The 16,880-nt window shown below is 51.1% G+C and overlaps 1 protein-coding gene across 2 annotated transcripts in view; it reads left to right on the top strand.

Annotated features, from left to right (window-relative positions):
• LOC141742172 (sodium- and chloride-dependent GABA transporter 2-like) overlaps window positions 1–16,880 on the top strand; it is a 39,025-nt gene that overhangs the window by 2,258 nt on the left and 19,887 nt on the right. Inside the window, exons 1-7 of one of the 2 annotated variants that reach the window (XM_074583787.1) lie at window positions 2,605–2,770; window positions 2,872–2,937; window positions 4,522–4,740; window positions 9,272–9,406; window positions 10,444–10,584; window positions 11,196–11,280; window positions 14,256–14,388. In XM_074583787.1, the coding sequence (XP_074439888.1) occupies window positions 2,755–2,770; window positions 2,872–2,937; window positions 4,522–4,740; window positions 9,272–9,406; window positions 10,444–10,584; window positions 11,196–11,280; window positions 14,256–14,388 (795 nt within the window). In that variant the 5' untranslated portion in view covers window positions 2,605–2,754. Of the gene's footprint in view, window positions 1–2,604; window positions 2,771–2,871; window positions 2,938–4,521; window positions 4,741–9,271; window positions 9,407–10,443; window positions 10,585–11,195; window positions 11,281–14,255; window positions 14,389–16,880 lie in introns of those variants that run through there. The other variant, XM_074583795.1, reaches the window with a different exon arrangement.

Genomic DNA, 16,880 nt, shown 5'->3' with positions numbered 1-16,880 from the left:
CAGGCAGACTTTCATTTCGTACCTCCGTCAGGGGAAGCCACTCACAAAATGTGCCCTTGTGCCATCCTGGGGGTGGCATGAACGCAATGCACGTGGGATGGGCGCCAGCGCTTGTGGCACTGGGAGGAAGATGCTCTGCAGCCACCCGGTGAGGTTCAGCTTGCACAGCTCCGGGTGGCACAGGCTGTTGTGAAAGCCCTTCCCTGGTGTTCTCCTTATCCGTATAAATAAATATATGTATGTGCATCTATCCAAATATTTTTAAATGGCATTATCTCAGTAGGTCTCAGGGCAAAATTATTTTCCTGTTACTACAGCGTGCATGTCATCTCGGCTTGCTCCTTTATTATTTGTTTTAAAGATTCACATTTTTCTACCTCTTTTATTTGTTTCTTGAAAACCTGTCTCCTAAGGTTTTGTTTCTGACTGTCCCCTTCTTCCACTTGGCTTAGATATGGTTACAGACTCAAAATCTTAGACATCAAGATTTCATCCTTTGCGTTTTTCCCTTTAGATTTTCATTGCCCCGATGGGCTGACTACAAGTCCCTCCGAGTTTCTTTGCCCTCTGCAATTTCAAAAATGTGTATTGAAAAAGTCTTTTTCTGTCGTCTTAAGTGATCCTTTGCATTATTTGGTGGTTCTCTTCTCTTCCTATCTTCAGTAAAAAGATGAATTTTTTGTTTTTAAATCTCTCAAGTAACATCTCCCGAAACCATATGGACTTTTTCTTGTTTCACCCCAGAAGACGTGTAAAGTGATGTTTTACTTTAAATATGCTTTGCTCAGGACTTTCCAGCTTGCTTTTGCACTTGTAGATTTAATATTTCCCCCTGCTGCTTATGTTTACACTGGACATTTGTTTTCATTTTCAACTTATTGTTGTGTTCAGTGCAGTCTTATCTCGCCGGGCGCAAGTCAAATAGTTTGTTATTGATTACACGGTGTCCTATCATAGTCTATTAGTTCCTGCCAATTAGCTTGTCTTGTTGGTAAGATTATTGCCATCGGTGCGCTGTGGTGATGGTTGTTATCCAGGGATATTTGAGCAGTGATGCTGATGCACACAATAGTTTTTAGAATCTCTATATTTTCGTATTCATGAATTAAATGTTTCCATATTCAATCTCCTCTCTCCTTACACCAATTTGTTGCACAAGGCAAGGTATTATTTGACCTTGCTGGTGTTTTTTAATCCCTGTATCCTTACCCAATTTAACAACTATGCTATTTGCTGTGAGATGGTTTCTGTGCAGGGATTTTCTCCGATTCTCTCCATCTTGCCTAATTCCTCCTGTGGAACCTCTTCCCTGTTTTCCAGCAGTCACTAATTTGAGGACTGGCGCTGAGTGTGTTATTTGGGCCATCCTGCTTAATCACTGCTGCTGAGGAGGAGCAGCCCTTTGTGAATTTGCCTAGTTCCTTTCAGAATGATATTCTGTGGCAAGGGCCATGGGTACCATGTTTAATTAATTATGCACAGTGGGACGAAAAAGCATTTCCTTTTGGTTTAAATCTGAATATTTCATCAGATGCCATTAGTTCTTGCAGATGTAATAAATGGTATATTCATCCTCTCTCTTTTCCTTTTTTCCTTGTTTCCTAGACCTTTGTTGTCATCCTCTTTTTATCCTAGGCATCTCTTCCCGAGTCGAGGAGTTGTTGTGTCACCTCTGCCCGTCCCTCTTCCTTTTCCCTATTTCTCCTGTCGGAAGTCCGGTGCTGTGTGGGTACATCATAAATTGATGTGGTGACGCTGCAGTTTTTTGCTGCTTCATTCCTCTCGTCCTCCTAATACCTCCTCACATTGCCTGTACACAGCTCAGGTTTTGCCGCTGTTTTGCAGGCCTTATACAAGGACTCTGAACCCAAAAGTGTGATTTTTATTTTTTCCTCTCTCTTGCCCCAGGTATTCATCAATGGATGTAATAAAAATATTTTAAAACCCTGCCTTGCTTACATCCTTGGACCATCACAGCTGTAACACATCTACCTTGAACAATATCTTGTTCTGTTTGCCTTTTTTATGGCCTCAAAGCATGTAGCTAATGCCATGAAGTAACTACCTGCAGTAATCCCAAGACCTCCTTCCCAACAAGCCGCAGCTAATTTTGCAACCCCATGTTGGGTACGCACAACTGGGGCTGGTTTTCTCCCTGCTGCATGATTTTTTCATCTGCTGCTTGACTGCCTGTTCCTGTTGTGGTTTCTGGGGTGATGTCCCGGAATGGGGCAGTGCTGCTCCTGGGAAAGACCAGTGGCAAAAATCCCTGTGTGCGAGGGAAGAGAGTTTGCAACCTGTTGAATTTCTGAATGAGGCTGTTTTGGGTCATTTGTAAGGAACAGCAGAGAGTTCAGCAGCCTTTATTTCCAGCTCAGAGCTCTGCTGCCTGCCGCTGCTCCCGGCCACGGCACAGCCTGGGCATCACAGGTCAGGCTGCGATGCAGGACCTTGCCCTGTGTCCGTGTCCTCCCTGCCAAGGGGAGAACCCGCGAAGTGAATTCACCGTGAATTCCAGTTTTGGCTTTTACTTCTTCCCAGCAGGTTTCGGGGCTTCGTCTCCCTTGGGCAGGGCTGTGAGGGCACCGGTGTGGGGTGGTCTCCCCTTTCTCCCACGCCTCCAGGGACAGTGTTGGGCAGAGAGACGATGGAGAGCGGGAGACGAGCGGTCCCCGGCCCGGGAGGGAGAGCACTGGCGGAGGCGGCGTGAGCCCTTCTCGCAGGCGGGGGGGAACGAGCCCCTTTGCACTGGCCATGAAATCAGTCATGTGTAGGTTTTTGTCCAGCCCTGGGGGGTGGGGGAAGGAATGTGGGTTGGGCAAAGTCTAGGATTACACCACCGCTGAATTTTTCTTTCCACACTTTAAATAGCCAGCACCTTTCGGTCCTGCCTTCGCGTCTCCCTTCGGCTCGCGCCCCGACAGCGCCGTCCGCAAGGTAACACCTCTGCCCCTGTCTTCTTCTGCCCTGCTCCCCCCGCGCCCCGCACCCACCCGGGTCTGCCGTGGAGGAGAGGTCACGGTGCGCTTTCTGCCTGTTTAATCATTTTCTAGCGTGGAGGGGTCCTCCCAGCCCTTCCTTGCAGCCGCTGTCAAACGCCTGCCAGTGTTTCTTGCTCCTCTTCACGTCCCAAAGTGTTTTGTAGGGGGAGGGGAGAGGTTGAAAAGAGGTTGAAAGTGCTGCTTTGCCTTTTTTTTTTTTCTTTTTTTTTTTTTCCCCTCCTCTCTCCCTGGATGGGGGAGAGTGTCATTTGCTGCCAGTGCCTTTTCCTACTCTCCTGGCGAGGCGGTTGCAGGCGGGAATGAATGGCAGCATTTGGCTGGGGCTGGGGGAGCTGCCTCTGCGGGACACGAGCAGGCTCGAGGGCTGGCACCGTGCAGAAGGAAGGTGGCCTCCTTGGCACACAGTCCTCAGCAATCCCAGCTTTGGCACCAGGCGCTGGTGGGAACCACAGTCCTCACTCTTTGCCCCACGGGGCTCGGCGGCCAGAAGGGCATCCTGCCCATGAGGAACTGGCTCAAATACACCCTGAGACTCCTAAATGGCTGCAGCAGAGCTGGTGCCATCCGTGCCTGTCTCCTCGCTGTGCTCTGAGGCACCAGTGGTGAACCAGCAGTCACTTATGCTATGCCCTGGCTTTCTTTGGAGGAGAGGTGTCCTCTAGGCGGTTTTGGGGGGAAGGTGGGACCGCAGGAGAGGTGCCCACCTACTCCGTGCTGATCCTCTACTTCTCTTAGAGATCTATATGAAGACGGGAGAAACTCTCACAGTACCAAAGCTTCCCAAGAGCCGTGGGGACCTTCTGTAGGCAACAGGCAGATGTTTGGAGGGGCAGACTCTGGGAGAGGAGAGATGCCACATGGCCATGGATGGCATCTGCACTCTTTCTTCTCCTGCAATTACAAGGACAGCACCATCCTGAAAAATTACTTTTTCTTGCACCCTAGTAGATTTCCAGCAACAGCCACCACCACCAAAAGCAGAAATTTCTTTCCCTCATACTTCAGTTTGTCCTCTTCCTGCATCTAAGACTTCTCTGTGTTTTGTCACTTTCATTACATGGTCTGCAAAACCAGACCTTGGTAAGCAACAATAGGGGAGAAGAGAAACCCTTATAAAATATCTTGTCAAGTATTTGGTCCTGCTCTCATCCCCCTCCAGCCCCAAGTCTGTTCCCCATGTCTGCTGCAGTGGGAGCTCCAGCCTGGCTGAACTACTGGGTCTTCCATGTAACGCTGTGCTTAGAGGATGGGCTTCCAGAAGCAGAAGTGTTCTGAGATGAGTCAATTAAAAATAATGAAACTGACAGTGGTTTTTAAGGACTAGTTTTGGACTGAGAAATGAAAGTGTATGCATGCTTTTAGTGCCTTGCTGCCAGCGGGAATCATTATAAGGAGCAAGAGAGGCATGATTCAGTGTGTGTGTACATGTGCCCTCTCCCCTCTCTTGCCTCCCATAGCCCAAACTTCTGCCTCATTGTATGGCTTGTGCTGAACGTAATGGAGGAAACTCCTTCTGAAGGTGCGATGGATTGCAGAGTCCCTGGAGCCGTCAGCAATGGTGAAATGGTGCCCACACAACCCAGCATGGAAAAAGAGAAGGAGAAGGAGGAGGAGGACCAGACCCTGGAGCGAGGGCAGTGGAACAACAAGCTGGAGTACGTCCTGTCCGTGGCTGGGGAGATCATCGGCCTGGGAAATGTCTGGCGCTTCCCCTACCTCTGCTACAAGAATGGTGGAGGTGAGTGCAGCCCCGTCCCCGGTCAGCCCCAGGGATCCCTGGTCACCAGCATCCCTCCACGGTCCCTCCTGCCTCTGCGACACTGGTGTCTGGCCCTACTCACTGCTGGCAGCAGCTTCTCAGCAATGACCAAGTCATGAGTCTAAAGAGAGGATACCAACCTACTGGTGTGGTGCTGCTGTCTGGGCCATGGATGGGGGCTGTTTTGACCCTGTGGGATGTGGGTGACCGAGTAGTGATGTCCCAGGGTTCCTATTTGGCCCTGTTTCCCCAAGGTGTGTGGAGTCTTGGTCCTGCTGGTGAGGTGGGTGTCCATCAGCAGAAGGAGGCAGGATAACCCGCGTAGGGGGCTCGGCTCACTGAGCAATGTGACTCATCCCAGGCACCTCTTCCTTGAGAAGCATCAGGCACCCTGTGCAAACAAGGTGGCAAGTCCCGGCAACGCATCCAGGAGCAGTGCAGGAGGATGCAGGACATCGTAGTCCTCATGGATGCTGTGAGGACCTGCAGCATTTCCTGGAGGCTTGGGGAGCCTCTGAGGGGCTCTTGACCACAGGTCCTGGTCCGGTGTCTGGTCATGGAGGGGTCACCCTCAGGGACTGGTCCTGAAGCAGGGACAGGGCAGAGCGAGAGGGTTTTCCTTGCCTTGGTGCAGAAGCACAGCACCCCTCCTGCACCCCATGATGCCCTCAGAGCATCCACCGGAGCTGCAAGCATGTGGGAGAGGGGACATGAGCCTCTGAGCCACACAGCAGGGCTGTGAGGTGTGCGGATGGACATGCTTGATGGAGAGAGAGGGAGCGGAGCATCGCTGCTACCGGGAAGGTGCCAGCACGTCAGTGCTGCTCAGGCTGTGCCCAGTAGTGACCGGTGGCCGATCCTCCGTGAGTCCAGGCTGCCCTGTTTCTTGGCCACAGATCTGGGCTTGCTTTTGCAGGTGGAGGGTTGCCGTGGGCTTTTCCAGGTGTTTGTGCCTGCTTTTAGTTTGTGGTTGCCTTTTAAGAGAGAAAACTATTTAAAAAATGAAAGCTCAAAGCTTTTCTTGAGCTTGGCTTGGAGGCCCATGGAGAAGAGGGAGTTGCTCTCCCTGTCTGCTGATTAATTGCTAATTGGGCTCTCCGGAAGGGCAGGGGAGAGGGGAAACGGTGCTTGGCTGGGAGCTGGCAGGGAGCGAGCGCTGGGGACCCAGGGCTGAAATCCCCTGGCTTGAGCTTGGAATAGTCTCATGGGCCTCACTAAACTGCTTTCATCCCAGTGGCATAAAAGAGGATTAATCGCTGTTTAGCTACTTTCACGCCGTGCTTTGCTCAGCGCTTGTTTCTTTTCACCAGGTGGTCGGGCATTTTCTTCCCCTTGTTGAGAAAGGAGGATTTATCATGTTTTCTTTTTTCCACGGGGAACGTTTCTTGTCTGCTTGCTGAGCCGTTTCTTCTCCCACCGCTGCACCCTTCCCAAGTGCCATCCCATCAGGGGGAGTGGGACCTGGGATCCTGTCCCGGCACCCCTTGCCTTGGGCATCATGGGAGAGCTCAGGGAGGGCTCTGGGGAAAGGGGAGCAGTTGTGTGCGGTTGGACAGCAGAGGCAAGACGCAAAGCGATTTCTCAGCCTTTTTTTCCCCCAAGAAATGGGCCTGAAGCAAAGCCCTGTGAAGGAACAGAGACTATGAGGACTTTGAAGTCTCGGGCAACTTTTTCATCTCCGGCCCCCTTCCCATGAGGTTGGAGAAAGGATGGCACACGAGACTTTTGTGCAGAGAGGAGAGGGTTTCCCATATGGTTTTTATGGGTGGTGTGACCAGGCTGTGCAGGACTTGGGGCTCCCTCCTTCACCACGGCGTCCAGCCTGCTGGTGCTGTGTCACATCCCTTGTAATGCCTCGAGATTAATTTTAAAAGCTGCCAGAGGTGTTCTCCTGCACTCCTTTAGGGAGGCCAGTCTGGGCATTTGCTTCTCTGGTCCATCAATAAAGGTGAGGGACCCTTATTTAATTTCCAGCTCCAGGTCAATCATGGTCAGCTTACAACCACGGCCAACGTACAGCCTTGCTCCAGCGTTAGCGTCCGGCTGAAATATCTCTGCCCCACTGCCTGACTTTTCCTCCCCTGGCTGAACTGTGCGCAGGCAGCGGCGATAACTGCTCTCAGCTCTTGCTTTGCTGCCCTGAATAAGTCAGGCTCTTCGCAAAAAAGGTATCTGCAAAATCTGAGCTATGCAGAGAGAGGCAGCTGGCTGCTTTTCCTTTCTTTTGGGATGTTCCCACATAACAAAGAAAGAGTAGTTCCCTTACGTATTTAGCGCTTGGTGTTTGATAGCTAGGTCCTATGTGGTGGTGGTGGTGGGAGGGGAAAGAGCAAAAAGTGGTTTTTTTGCTGTTGTTGGCTTTTGCTTCCCATGTTGGGGTCAGGCCCTCCCTGGGCAAGCTGGCCCCGACGATTGGGAAATACCGGGGAAGCCTGTCTGGTGGTGTCGCTGCCGGTGCCGCACGCCCTCCCCAGCGCTCCCCAAACCGGCCGGTCCCAAGGGCCCACCGCCGTCCCTGCAGGAAAACCTCTGCCAGGTGTTGGCGTTCACCCCCGGGGAGTTTGGATGGGGCTGGGCCACAGGGACGCCACAGGGACACCACAGCGCCGGGGGGGCTGTGCTTCTGGACCCCCATCGCTTGCAGTCCCCCGCCATGGGCTGCCCTCCCTGGCCCCCACAGAACAGGGTGTCTGGGCAGGGTGGCCCTGCTGGGCACCTCTCCTGGCCTTTTCCTCCCTGCCTGCTGCCCTTCCCTGCCCTCTGACAGCTGCAACAAGATGGGGGTGGCAGCGGGGCTGGCTGGCGTTGGGGTCGTCCCACCCTGCCTGTCCCCCTCCAAACCGGGGGGCGAGAGGAGCAGGGCAGATGACAGCCCCTGGTCCAAACATGTCTCTGGAAATCCCTCCTTTACCCCATTGTAATTTCGCATTATTTCACAGCCCGCATGTCGGGACCCTCCAGTTAAGACTCCCAAAGCATGAAAACTGCGTGAAACCTGGGATAATTGGAGGTGCTGAGAAGGGTGACGGGCCAGAGGGCAGGCTGCACCTACGGGAAACCCAGGCTGGGGAGCTCGACCTGCCACCTCAGAGACTGTCCCTGGGATCCCCTGGCTGCAGTTGAGTTAAATACAAACTTTTATACGAGAAAAGGAAAACTTATGATGATATGATTGCACGCCAGTTGGGAGTGAAGGGGATGGCATTGATACAACCATTTCCCCTGCTCTTTGCCCTCACCAACTTCTATTTACTGGTAGAGAGTGAGCTTGTGGGCAGGTGCTCGTTGTTCCCCCGGGGCTGCCAGGTATCAGCATCCCTTCAGCTGCTGTTTGCCCACAGGGAGCTGCCGAGATGCTCTCCCTGTCTATTTTGTTGGCTGCATTTTTTTTTTTTGCAAGAAGGGGAGGGCTGTGGCTCTGTACCCCTCTGGGAAAAGCGCGGGGTGGGACTTATGGCTGGTCCCCAAAGTCCGTCTTTCCCTCTCCCTGCCCCTGCATGCTAGCTAAGCTTCTTAATGAAATCTCTTGGGTTTTACTTGTGCACTGGGATTGTTATTTCCTATACAACCCCACAGACCCGACCCCAGGGCCTGTTAGCATCTTGCTGGCACAGAAAAGGCCTATGCAGGGAAAAAGTGTTTTAGTGGCTGGCTGGATTGTCACCTCTGACCCTGCGTGTCCCTCCGAGCCTGCCGCAGCCCCACTGCTACCACTCGGGGCTACACCTTTACATGCCAGCTCCTCCTCCTGCCCCATGTCCCTGCCTTTGAGCGGCTTTCGTGGCATGTTAGTGCAGTAAGGAACGCGGACCACCTTGCAGGATTGCCTCCTGTGCTCTGCGGGGTAAAAGCCATTCCTGCATTTAACATTAGCCTGGGGTAATCAAAAGCCTGATGCGTTTTATCTCTCCCTGCCTGTTTTTTTTTGACAGGGCTTGGCCAGGAAGGCAGCCCTGGCCGCTGGCGTGAGGTACATACATACTTTCCTGCACTTCTTGCTTTTCGTTTGGGTGTCTGCTGCTATTTGGTGAGCAAATGATTGAGCAAACACACAGCCTGGGTGAAGGTGTCGGTCTCTATGTGCTCCTCAGTGCCTTGGTGGTGTCATCTGTGGGCTTGTCAGCTTATTCAGTCAGAATAACTAACTTGAAAGGAGTCACCAACTTGATGAAAAGTCACAATAGTTTTGGAACAGGGTGTTCTTTCTATACAGCTACTGAGAACTTGTTCCGCTCTTTTCTGCAGAAATTCAGGCCTAGAAACTTTCCTTTCCTCTCCACCTTTTCTAAATGTTGAGTTTCTTGTGCAATTGCATCACTCTGGGAGATGAAACGTGAGGAAAATCCCTTTTTCCTGGCACCCCTGTCCATGGCCTTCTCCCCCCACAGCCCCCACCCCTCCCAGGCTGTGCCCCCACCAAGAGGAACCTGCTCCATGTCAGGTTGAAGATGGGCTGACCCTGGTCACCCCATGGGGCTTATTTTGCCTATCTGCTGCTTGAATCTGCCAGGTGCCTTCTTCATCCCCTACCTCATCTTCCTCTTCACCTGCGGGATCCCCGTCTTTTTCCTGGAGACGGCGCTGGGGCAGTATACCAGCCAGGGAGGGGTGACAGCCTGGCGCAGGATCTGCCCCCTCTTCGAAGGTGAGTGGGCTGAGCCCAGGAGGGCACAGCGAGGTGGGGGGATCGTGGGGCCCCAGTGGGATGAGCAGTGATGGGTCTCCCCACAGCCCAGCTCCTTACATACCTCCATGCATCTTCTGCCCACCCCTGGGGATCCCAGCCTAGGAGGACTGCCAGCTGCACCCTTTCCAAAATTACACTGGAAAAATTCATCGCCTTTCCAACCAAGAAGTTCCTATTGTTATGCTACATCCCAGCTTACTTCTTCACTGCCATGGCTCTGGCCAGGAGCTTCATACCCAAATCAAGGTTGTCCTCCAAGAGCTAATTGATGAAAATGCTTCTAGAGGTTATGAAGAACCTAAAACATGCTACTGTTTTTTTTTTTTTAAGTCAATGCTATGTCATTTTCCTGAGTTTGCAAATGGCTTAAAACCTTAGTGGTGAAAGGTGTCAGCTGTCTTAATAAATTGTTAGCCGTCAGATCCACTTGTAGCACTGTTTCAGCACAGTTATCCGGCCTCAAGCCACTTTCCATGATTTCTCTGAAAGTCTCAGTTGCCTCCTCTCCATATACCAAAACCTTCAGGTGCTCCCCTGACACCTGCCAGAGAAGGTGTGTGGTGTTAATACAAAACATTCCCAAACAGTGAAAAGGGATGAGTGAACAAAATAAAAAGTGAATTTAGGTAGAAGGGGTGTTATTCAGCAGATGGAGCACCTTCATATGTTTCTGTCCCCCTGTGGCTTTCCAACCACAATATGCCCATCCCCTGCCCAGACTCCCTCCCCTTGCCACCCTTTCACCAGGGAAGGCTGTAGTGGGTTTGTAGGAAGAGGGGGTCCTTGATGCCCCTGCTTGGACCCCTGCTGATGCAGCATGGTGGGCTTTGGGGAGGGGATGATGGCTCTGGCAGCCACCCCAGTGGCATTCATCTGGCAGTGCAGACAAAACGTGGAGCCACAGATGAAAACACTGGGTGAGCACCTCCCAAGGGGAGTCCTGTTCCTGGCCCCTGGCACGTGGGTCACCTGCCTTTGGGGCTCACTTTCTGCAGGAATTGGCTACGCCTCACAGGTCATCGTCATACTGCTGAACTTCTACTACATCATTGTCCTGGCCTGGGCCTTGTTTTATCTCTTCAGTTCGTTCACCATTGACCTCCCTTGGGGCAGCTGTGACCACGAGTGGAACACAGGTGGGTGTGGAGCCCTCACCCAGTCCTCCACCAGCTCTTGGCAGAGGGAAACCTGCTGCTGCCCAGGGCCAAACCTCAGGAGAGCGGCTCGCCCCTGCTTGGGTGGGACTGCTGGTAGGGGTGGGGAGTGCTGGGTCACTGTGGTGATGCCGGTGCTTTTGGGGAAGAGGTTCCATTGATCTGTGTCTTTGCTAGAGAGCACCAGTGCTGGCACTGCCCAACAACTTGCAGCTCCTGCCCAGGGCTGTGCAGTGGTGGCCTCCCCAGTGGCTCCTGCTCTGGGCTCCAGCCACTGTGGGCACCTTCCTTCTTAGCATCTGCTAGTCATCCCATGCTCTGTGTTAGCTATAGACCCAGTGCTAGTCAGGACTGCTCGCCATGCCCACTAGAAGGAAAAAATAAATGTCATCATCTGAATTGTCCTAGGTTTCTTGCTAGTCTTACCCTGGAGGAGACTGCTTTTGTGCATTTTTGGGACTACACAAAATTTGTCTCAGAGTCAATGTCAACGAATGTTGACACTGTGGATGGAATGGGAGGGATTTTTCAGATCCTCTGGTACTCCAGCCACTGCTACTTACTCTCCCTTTTTCCCTGGACCTCTCCCGCAGGGAACTGCATGGAGCTCCAGAAGGCAAACTCAACACTCAATGTGACCAATGAAAATGCCACCTCCCCTGTCATCGAATTCTGGGAGTAAGTAAAGGACAGGCCTGTACCCCCTTTTTCTACCCCCCTTTCCTCCAGGACTTCCCTAGGCAAGGAACAAACCCTGCAGCAGTACTTCCTATTAACCCATCCTTGCCCAAAGAGGACACAAGAGAGGAAGCTGGGCAGGTCAGGGTGAAGGCTCTCAGGGGCAGCAGTGCCATCCGTGAGGGTAACATCGCTGGGCTTGTGGTGTTTGTCTGGAGCTGTGCTGGCATGCCTCAGAGCCATCTGACTTTCTCCTTCTCTGATGTTGCATTCCTGTTCCTCTGGACTTTTTGGGCTTCTTGGTCTCACTGACCTCAGTGATGGCTAGCTGACTGTGCGAGGCCTTACCTCACCTCACTGATGCTTTGCCTTCTTTGGTCCTTGATGTTTCATTTATTCTCCTTTTCTCCATTTGTGCAGAACTCTCATTTGTGCGTGCTTCTCTCCCTGCCTTCTCCCTTGCTCTTCATTGCCGGCTGTGACCTTCCTTATACAGTTGTTTCCTCCTGCAAAGTAGGTGAATTGGCTGCCTGCTCCCCATCCTGAAGCTTTGGTTCAGACTTACCCAGGGTGCAAACCTCAACAAAATTAGTTGCGCTCGCTCAGTGGCCGTTACCCTGTGATTTGAATTACAGTTTATATATCTGCTGGATTATCCGTTGCTCTTGTTCTGTTTGGAGCAGTCTGCCCCATGCAGCCGTTGACCTGCCTGGTGGCTGCATCCAGTCTAACTCTTGCTCAGGACACAGGTGCCAAGGCTATAGGTGGGAGTGGGGTGAGGTCTCCGGTGATCCACAGAGCAGCAGCTCTGCAATGGGTTTTTGTCTGCAAGTTTTGCAAGCTGTAGCATGGTCAGCTGTTGAAGAGGAGGCCTTAAAGCCCTGTGGTGTACTGCATGCGTTCACGCTGGTGATGGAGTAGGTGATCTTTCCTTTGAATCCCTGCTACTGTGTGATACCAGCAGGTTCCTGGGAGGCTCTGGCATGGCGGATGGCGACTTTTGTATGTGGGTAGCCTTCATCTTAAAAGCAGAAAAAGTGATGTTTTTATTTTAAAGCGACTAATATGCAAGCTATCTTGAGGGGAGAAGCTCACCAAAATTGAAATGAAGTGCTGATGTCAACTCACTTCACGGTGAAATTTGCTCCCTCCTTTTCATTGTTTTCTCCCCTTGTGTTAGTTACCCTGAGGTACAGAGTAACTTTGTTTATGGCACGAAGGCATAGGCTTGCTGGCTTGGGATCTCCGATGATCCTCAGCATCTCCTGGGAGAAGGGGCACAGTTAAGCGCTGAGCCCTGGCTATCAGACTGTGCAAGTAACCCCTCTGCTGCCACCGTGGATTTCCCTTGTGCGTTTAGATGGGTGGAGGGCTCTGCCTTCGGCAGCGCTCCCGGGTGCTGTCAGCGCGGGGAGCACACAGTACCTCCCACGCACTCCTGGCTCAGCACAGGGATACTGTTGTTAAATTTCAAAGTTTTTGAACTTTCTTTGTCTCCTGTGTGTTCTCTGAGCCTGCACTCTCCCTCTCCCTGCTGCTCACATGTGATTAGATGGTGGCCTGCCTTGGACTGCTTTTCCTGAGGCTGGATGCTGGAAAAGCTGTGTTCCCATCGCTGCTGTGACCACGTCCGTTTACTAGGGAATCGGTACACAGGACTGGAAATTTCCACTCTCCATTGATTCCCATGGAGCATCTGTTCCTGCCCACCCTGGGCGGGGAGGTAGGAGGCCACCCTTTCTTCGAGAAGCACTGACCTTCCAGTGGTGGCCTCTTCTGAGGCCTCTTCTGGCTGCAGTACAGTGCCCAGTTAGTTACGGTCTGCTGACACCCTTTCCCCACTGGTTACAGAGTCCGTGTCCTTAGAAGCAGGGACAGAGCAACATGACAAAATGTATCTGGCAGAGCAGAGCTATTTTTCCAACCCCTCTCTCATCCTCTCAATCTGCTGCGAGGCGGTGGGGCAGGAAAAAGAGGCAGTGTGTCTTCGACCGCTGTTATCCAGAAACGTGACCTTTATTTTGGGGTAATTGGTGTCTTTTGCAGCAGGGTGGGCATTGCTGCTGTGCTCCAGAATAGTGCGTGTCCCTCTCTGCCTGTCTCAGGCTTGGGTTTTTGGGACTGCACAATGGTGTTTCAGGCTCAGATCCATCTGTACGGTGCAGGAGATGGAGGCGGGTGAGTCTGTACTTCTGCAATTGATGAGGAAGATTTGACATACACATGGCATGGAAAGCTGCTATATGGCCAGGATGAGACCATAAGACCTTAGCTGAACCAAAGTCCATCTAGTCCAGGATCCTGTCTCCACACTGGCTGAAAAAAGATGCCCAAGGTGGCCTCTTCTGACTGTGCAATGGGGATTATTGTGGTCTTGGTTGGGTCTTAGTCATGGTATGGGCTGCTATGCTGTTCTGTGTCCTGAGGTGAAGCATGTAGCTGCTCCTAAAGACAGAAGTATGGTATGGAGAAGGGGTTGGACAGCATTGCTTCTTGGGTGGTTCTGATGGATTCTGCATGGTAAATTCAATGTATCATTCACTTTTGACGTTTGAAGCATGTCAGAAAGGTAGGTGAACTTTGTAATGTGCATGAAAAAGGCTCAGGCAGAGCCTGTGTGTGCAAAGTGCTGCATGTTCTTGCAGAGAGAGAGCTCTTACTCTAGAGGACAGGACAGGTGAAGGGTGGGAGGAGGACAGGAGAAGAAATGTCTTGGCCCAACAGGCCAGCACTGGAGTGAGCGTAGAAGCGAGTGTCCATGACTGATTTGTCAGGCTTGTAGTACTTTTAAGAGGGGAGCACAGCTTGATTCCTCTAAGGCTTGCAGCTCAGACCTGGGTCTTGTTAGTAAGACAGCTCTTCTCCCCAAAGCCATCAGGTGCTGTGGAGGTGTGGTGAGAACCAGTGTAGTGTTGGGAATGTTAGTGGCCAACATCAGTGACACCTGGATGCTCCTTTGCTTCCCCCCAATGCAGGAGGAGAGTACTAAAGATTTCCGATGGCATCCAGCACCTGGGCAGCCTGCGCTGGGAGCTGGCTCTGTGTCTCTTACTGGCGTGGATCATCTGTTACTTCTGCATTTGGAAAGGGGTCAAGTCCACAGGCAAGGTGAGTCCTTGGTTCACATCAAGACTCTTCACTTGATCACAGCTGGAGTGCTTGATGTACTCACCTTTTGTACGGTCAGAGAGGTCCTAGTGATCCCCTGGGAACCGCCTTCTGACTAATCTGGCAGGAGCCTGTGGGTCTCAACTTGCAGCAGGAATATAAGCCAGGCTCTGTGGTTTGGTTGGGAAACGATGGGAGTACTGAGATGTCTCAGAGCGTTAACTTCCAAGATGTACATCCCCATCTGATCCCTCTCCATCCATAGGCCCAGGAGACCCTGTAATCTTCCTATTCATGGGGTGGTTGCGTGTTCCCTTCCCTCCCACCATAGTGTGAGCAAGCAGTGTGTCTTTGCCTCTGCTGGCAAGTGCAGCTGGAAAATCTTCAAATTCATTAGATATTAACAAAGGTAACTCTGATGGCCTTAACGCTCTCCGCCTCATCTCCATGGGGATAATCTTTTTTCCTTTTTGTTCATCACAACTCTTCCTAGAATCACTCATATTCCCCTGCAATAAAGGTCATCTTTCCCCCCGTCCCCCACAGTGGTCACCACGGAGATATTTCTTTGAATGCTTCTTGGAAGGGTTGGTGTGACCGTCCAGCTCCATCTCATGCTCCCTCTGTTGCAGAGTGTGCCACTGTCATTTGCACTGACCCCATCACTTAGTTTCCGCTGCTGCCTCCTGACCTGCTCTCAGCCAGCTTTGTCTGGAGCCAGCAAGAACAGATGGAAATGAAAAGGTTTAGTATGTCATCTAAACGGTGTCTTTTCAAGCAGGCTTTGAACAAGACATCATGTGTGATGGGGTGTAAATTTTAGCTGCTTCCATTTCCATCAAGTTGATGGCATGGATGTTAGCAGTTTCTCCTGCTTCCAGAATGGTCTGGGATTATGAAACATGACGGGGAAATCAAGCAGCTTGCAGTCATGATGTTTTCTTGTTTCCATGGAGTAAAATTAGAAGAAAAGAGCAACTGCTTGCTGTAGTGGCCTGGTAAAAGAAAGCAGAGGCAGTATAATAACAGCAAATATGATACTAAGATACAGCAAACATAGTGTGGGAAGTGCTGAGAACAAATTCCATCTATTTTAGATACAAGTTCTAGGTTAAATGCAAGTGCTTTTTACCAAAAAGGACTAGCAATGGTGCGATTTTTCTCTCCTTGACAACAGAAACCTTTTAGTAAAGCAACAGTGTCCACAGGTTTATTAACCCTCTGCATAATAATCCAGCTAAAATGATGTCTGTGGGCATACAATCGTATTGGGGAAGAGAGATGTACCTTAGTCCTGGGGATTTGCCAGCGGAAGGGCGAACACCGCGAGCTGAAATTACCCTACTCAGAAGAGCAGCAGCAGTTCGCATCCTCCCACGTGGGGACTGCCTGTCCCTGAAGAGCGCTTGCAGATGCAGGAGGTTGTCACAGATGGAACCACTTTGCCGAGGCATGTGGATCAGGTTCAATAAAAACCCTGGATGTTGTTGACCAGCATGTGACAGAACGATCACACTGATCCCGGCAAGGTTCCTAGTGATGTAGTTAGTGCTAACAATGCCCAAGAAATAAAAAGATTGGGTCCAAGCCAAGCACTGAGTAATATCTCATTGGATCCAGATGTTCCTGTTGTTAGATAGAAGTTTGGCACCCTTAGTCCAGCAAAACTTTCTCCAAATTCAGGCCTCTGGTCTCAGTGCAGATGTGAGTGACTGTTCACTGTGAGTGAAAAGCTTTATGTGCTAATTCATGCAGGCTGTAAAACACATAGAATGTCACCAAAATGTGAATCCAAATCATGTGCCAGACAACTACCAGTTTGTGTTCTGAGCTCCGAAAATTGATGTTATGTAGAGATACAACCGAGAATGTGCAAACTGGCATCCGGGAACAATGTGCACTAGGATCTAAAGGCAATGGGTTGGTTTTATGATTTTTGGTTTTAATCTTGCTTTCATGAGCTGAGAAAGATTAGACTTGCATCCTGTCATTTCCCGAAGGAAGAATTTGGTTGTGTGGTAAATACAGGCATGATTGTTAAACTCGTAGGTCCTGAAGATTTGATTAACTGTCACTGAAAAGCTCTAAATCAGAGACTCCTTGAAAATTTGAGAGGGAAATGAATGATGGTGTTTGCCTGTGTTGAACGAAGCTGTCCCTGGGTTCCTTCAGCCTTCAGGATGCAGATTCGAGGGACACAGATGGGTCTGCTCACACAGACGTCTCAGGCAATCGTGAGCCCCAGCAAGGAGGTGTTTGTCACCAACCTCTGTGGCGTTACCCAAGACTGCTGTGATATATAGAGCAGAGCACATGAAATGCATAGAAAACCTGGAGCTGCAGGCAGTGATGATAATCTGGTAGTGGTGTTTTTCAAGGATCTCTCAAATCCTTCTGTCCTTCCTCATTACAATGCTGAATCACTGAAGAGTGTGTATCTTGACTTAGAGGAGGACTCGCGTTGCAGGGTCAGGTGTTCTGGACATTGCTTT

The sequence above is a fragment of the Larus michahellis genome, chromosome 1, assembly GCF_964199755.1.
Source record: "Larus michahellis chromosome 1, bLarMic1.1, whole genome shotgun sequence".
NCBI lineage: Eukaryota > Metazoa > Chordata > Aves > Charadriiformes > Laridae > Larus > Larus michahellis.
Note: the sequence above shows the minus strand (reverse complement) of the source record. Positions and strands in the feature narration are given on the sequence as shown.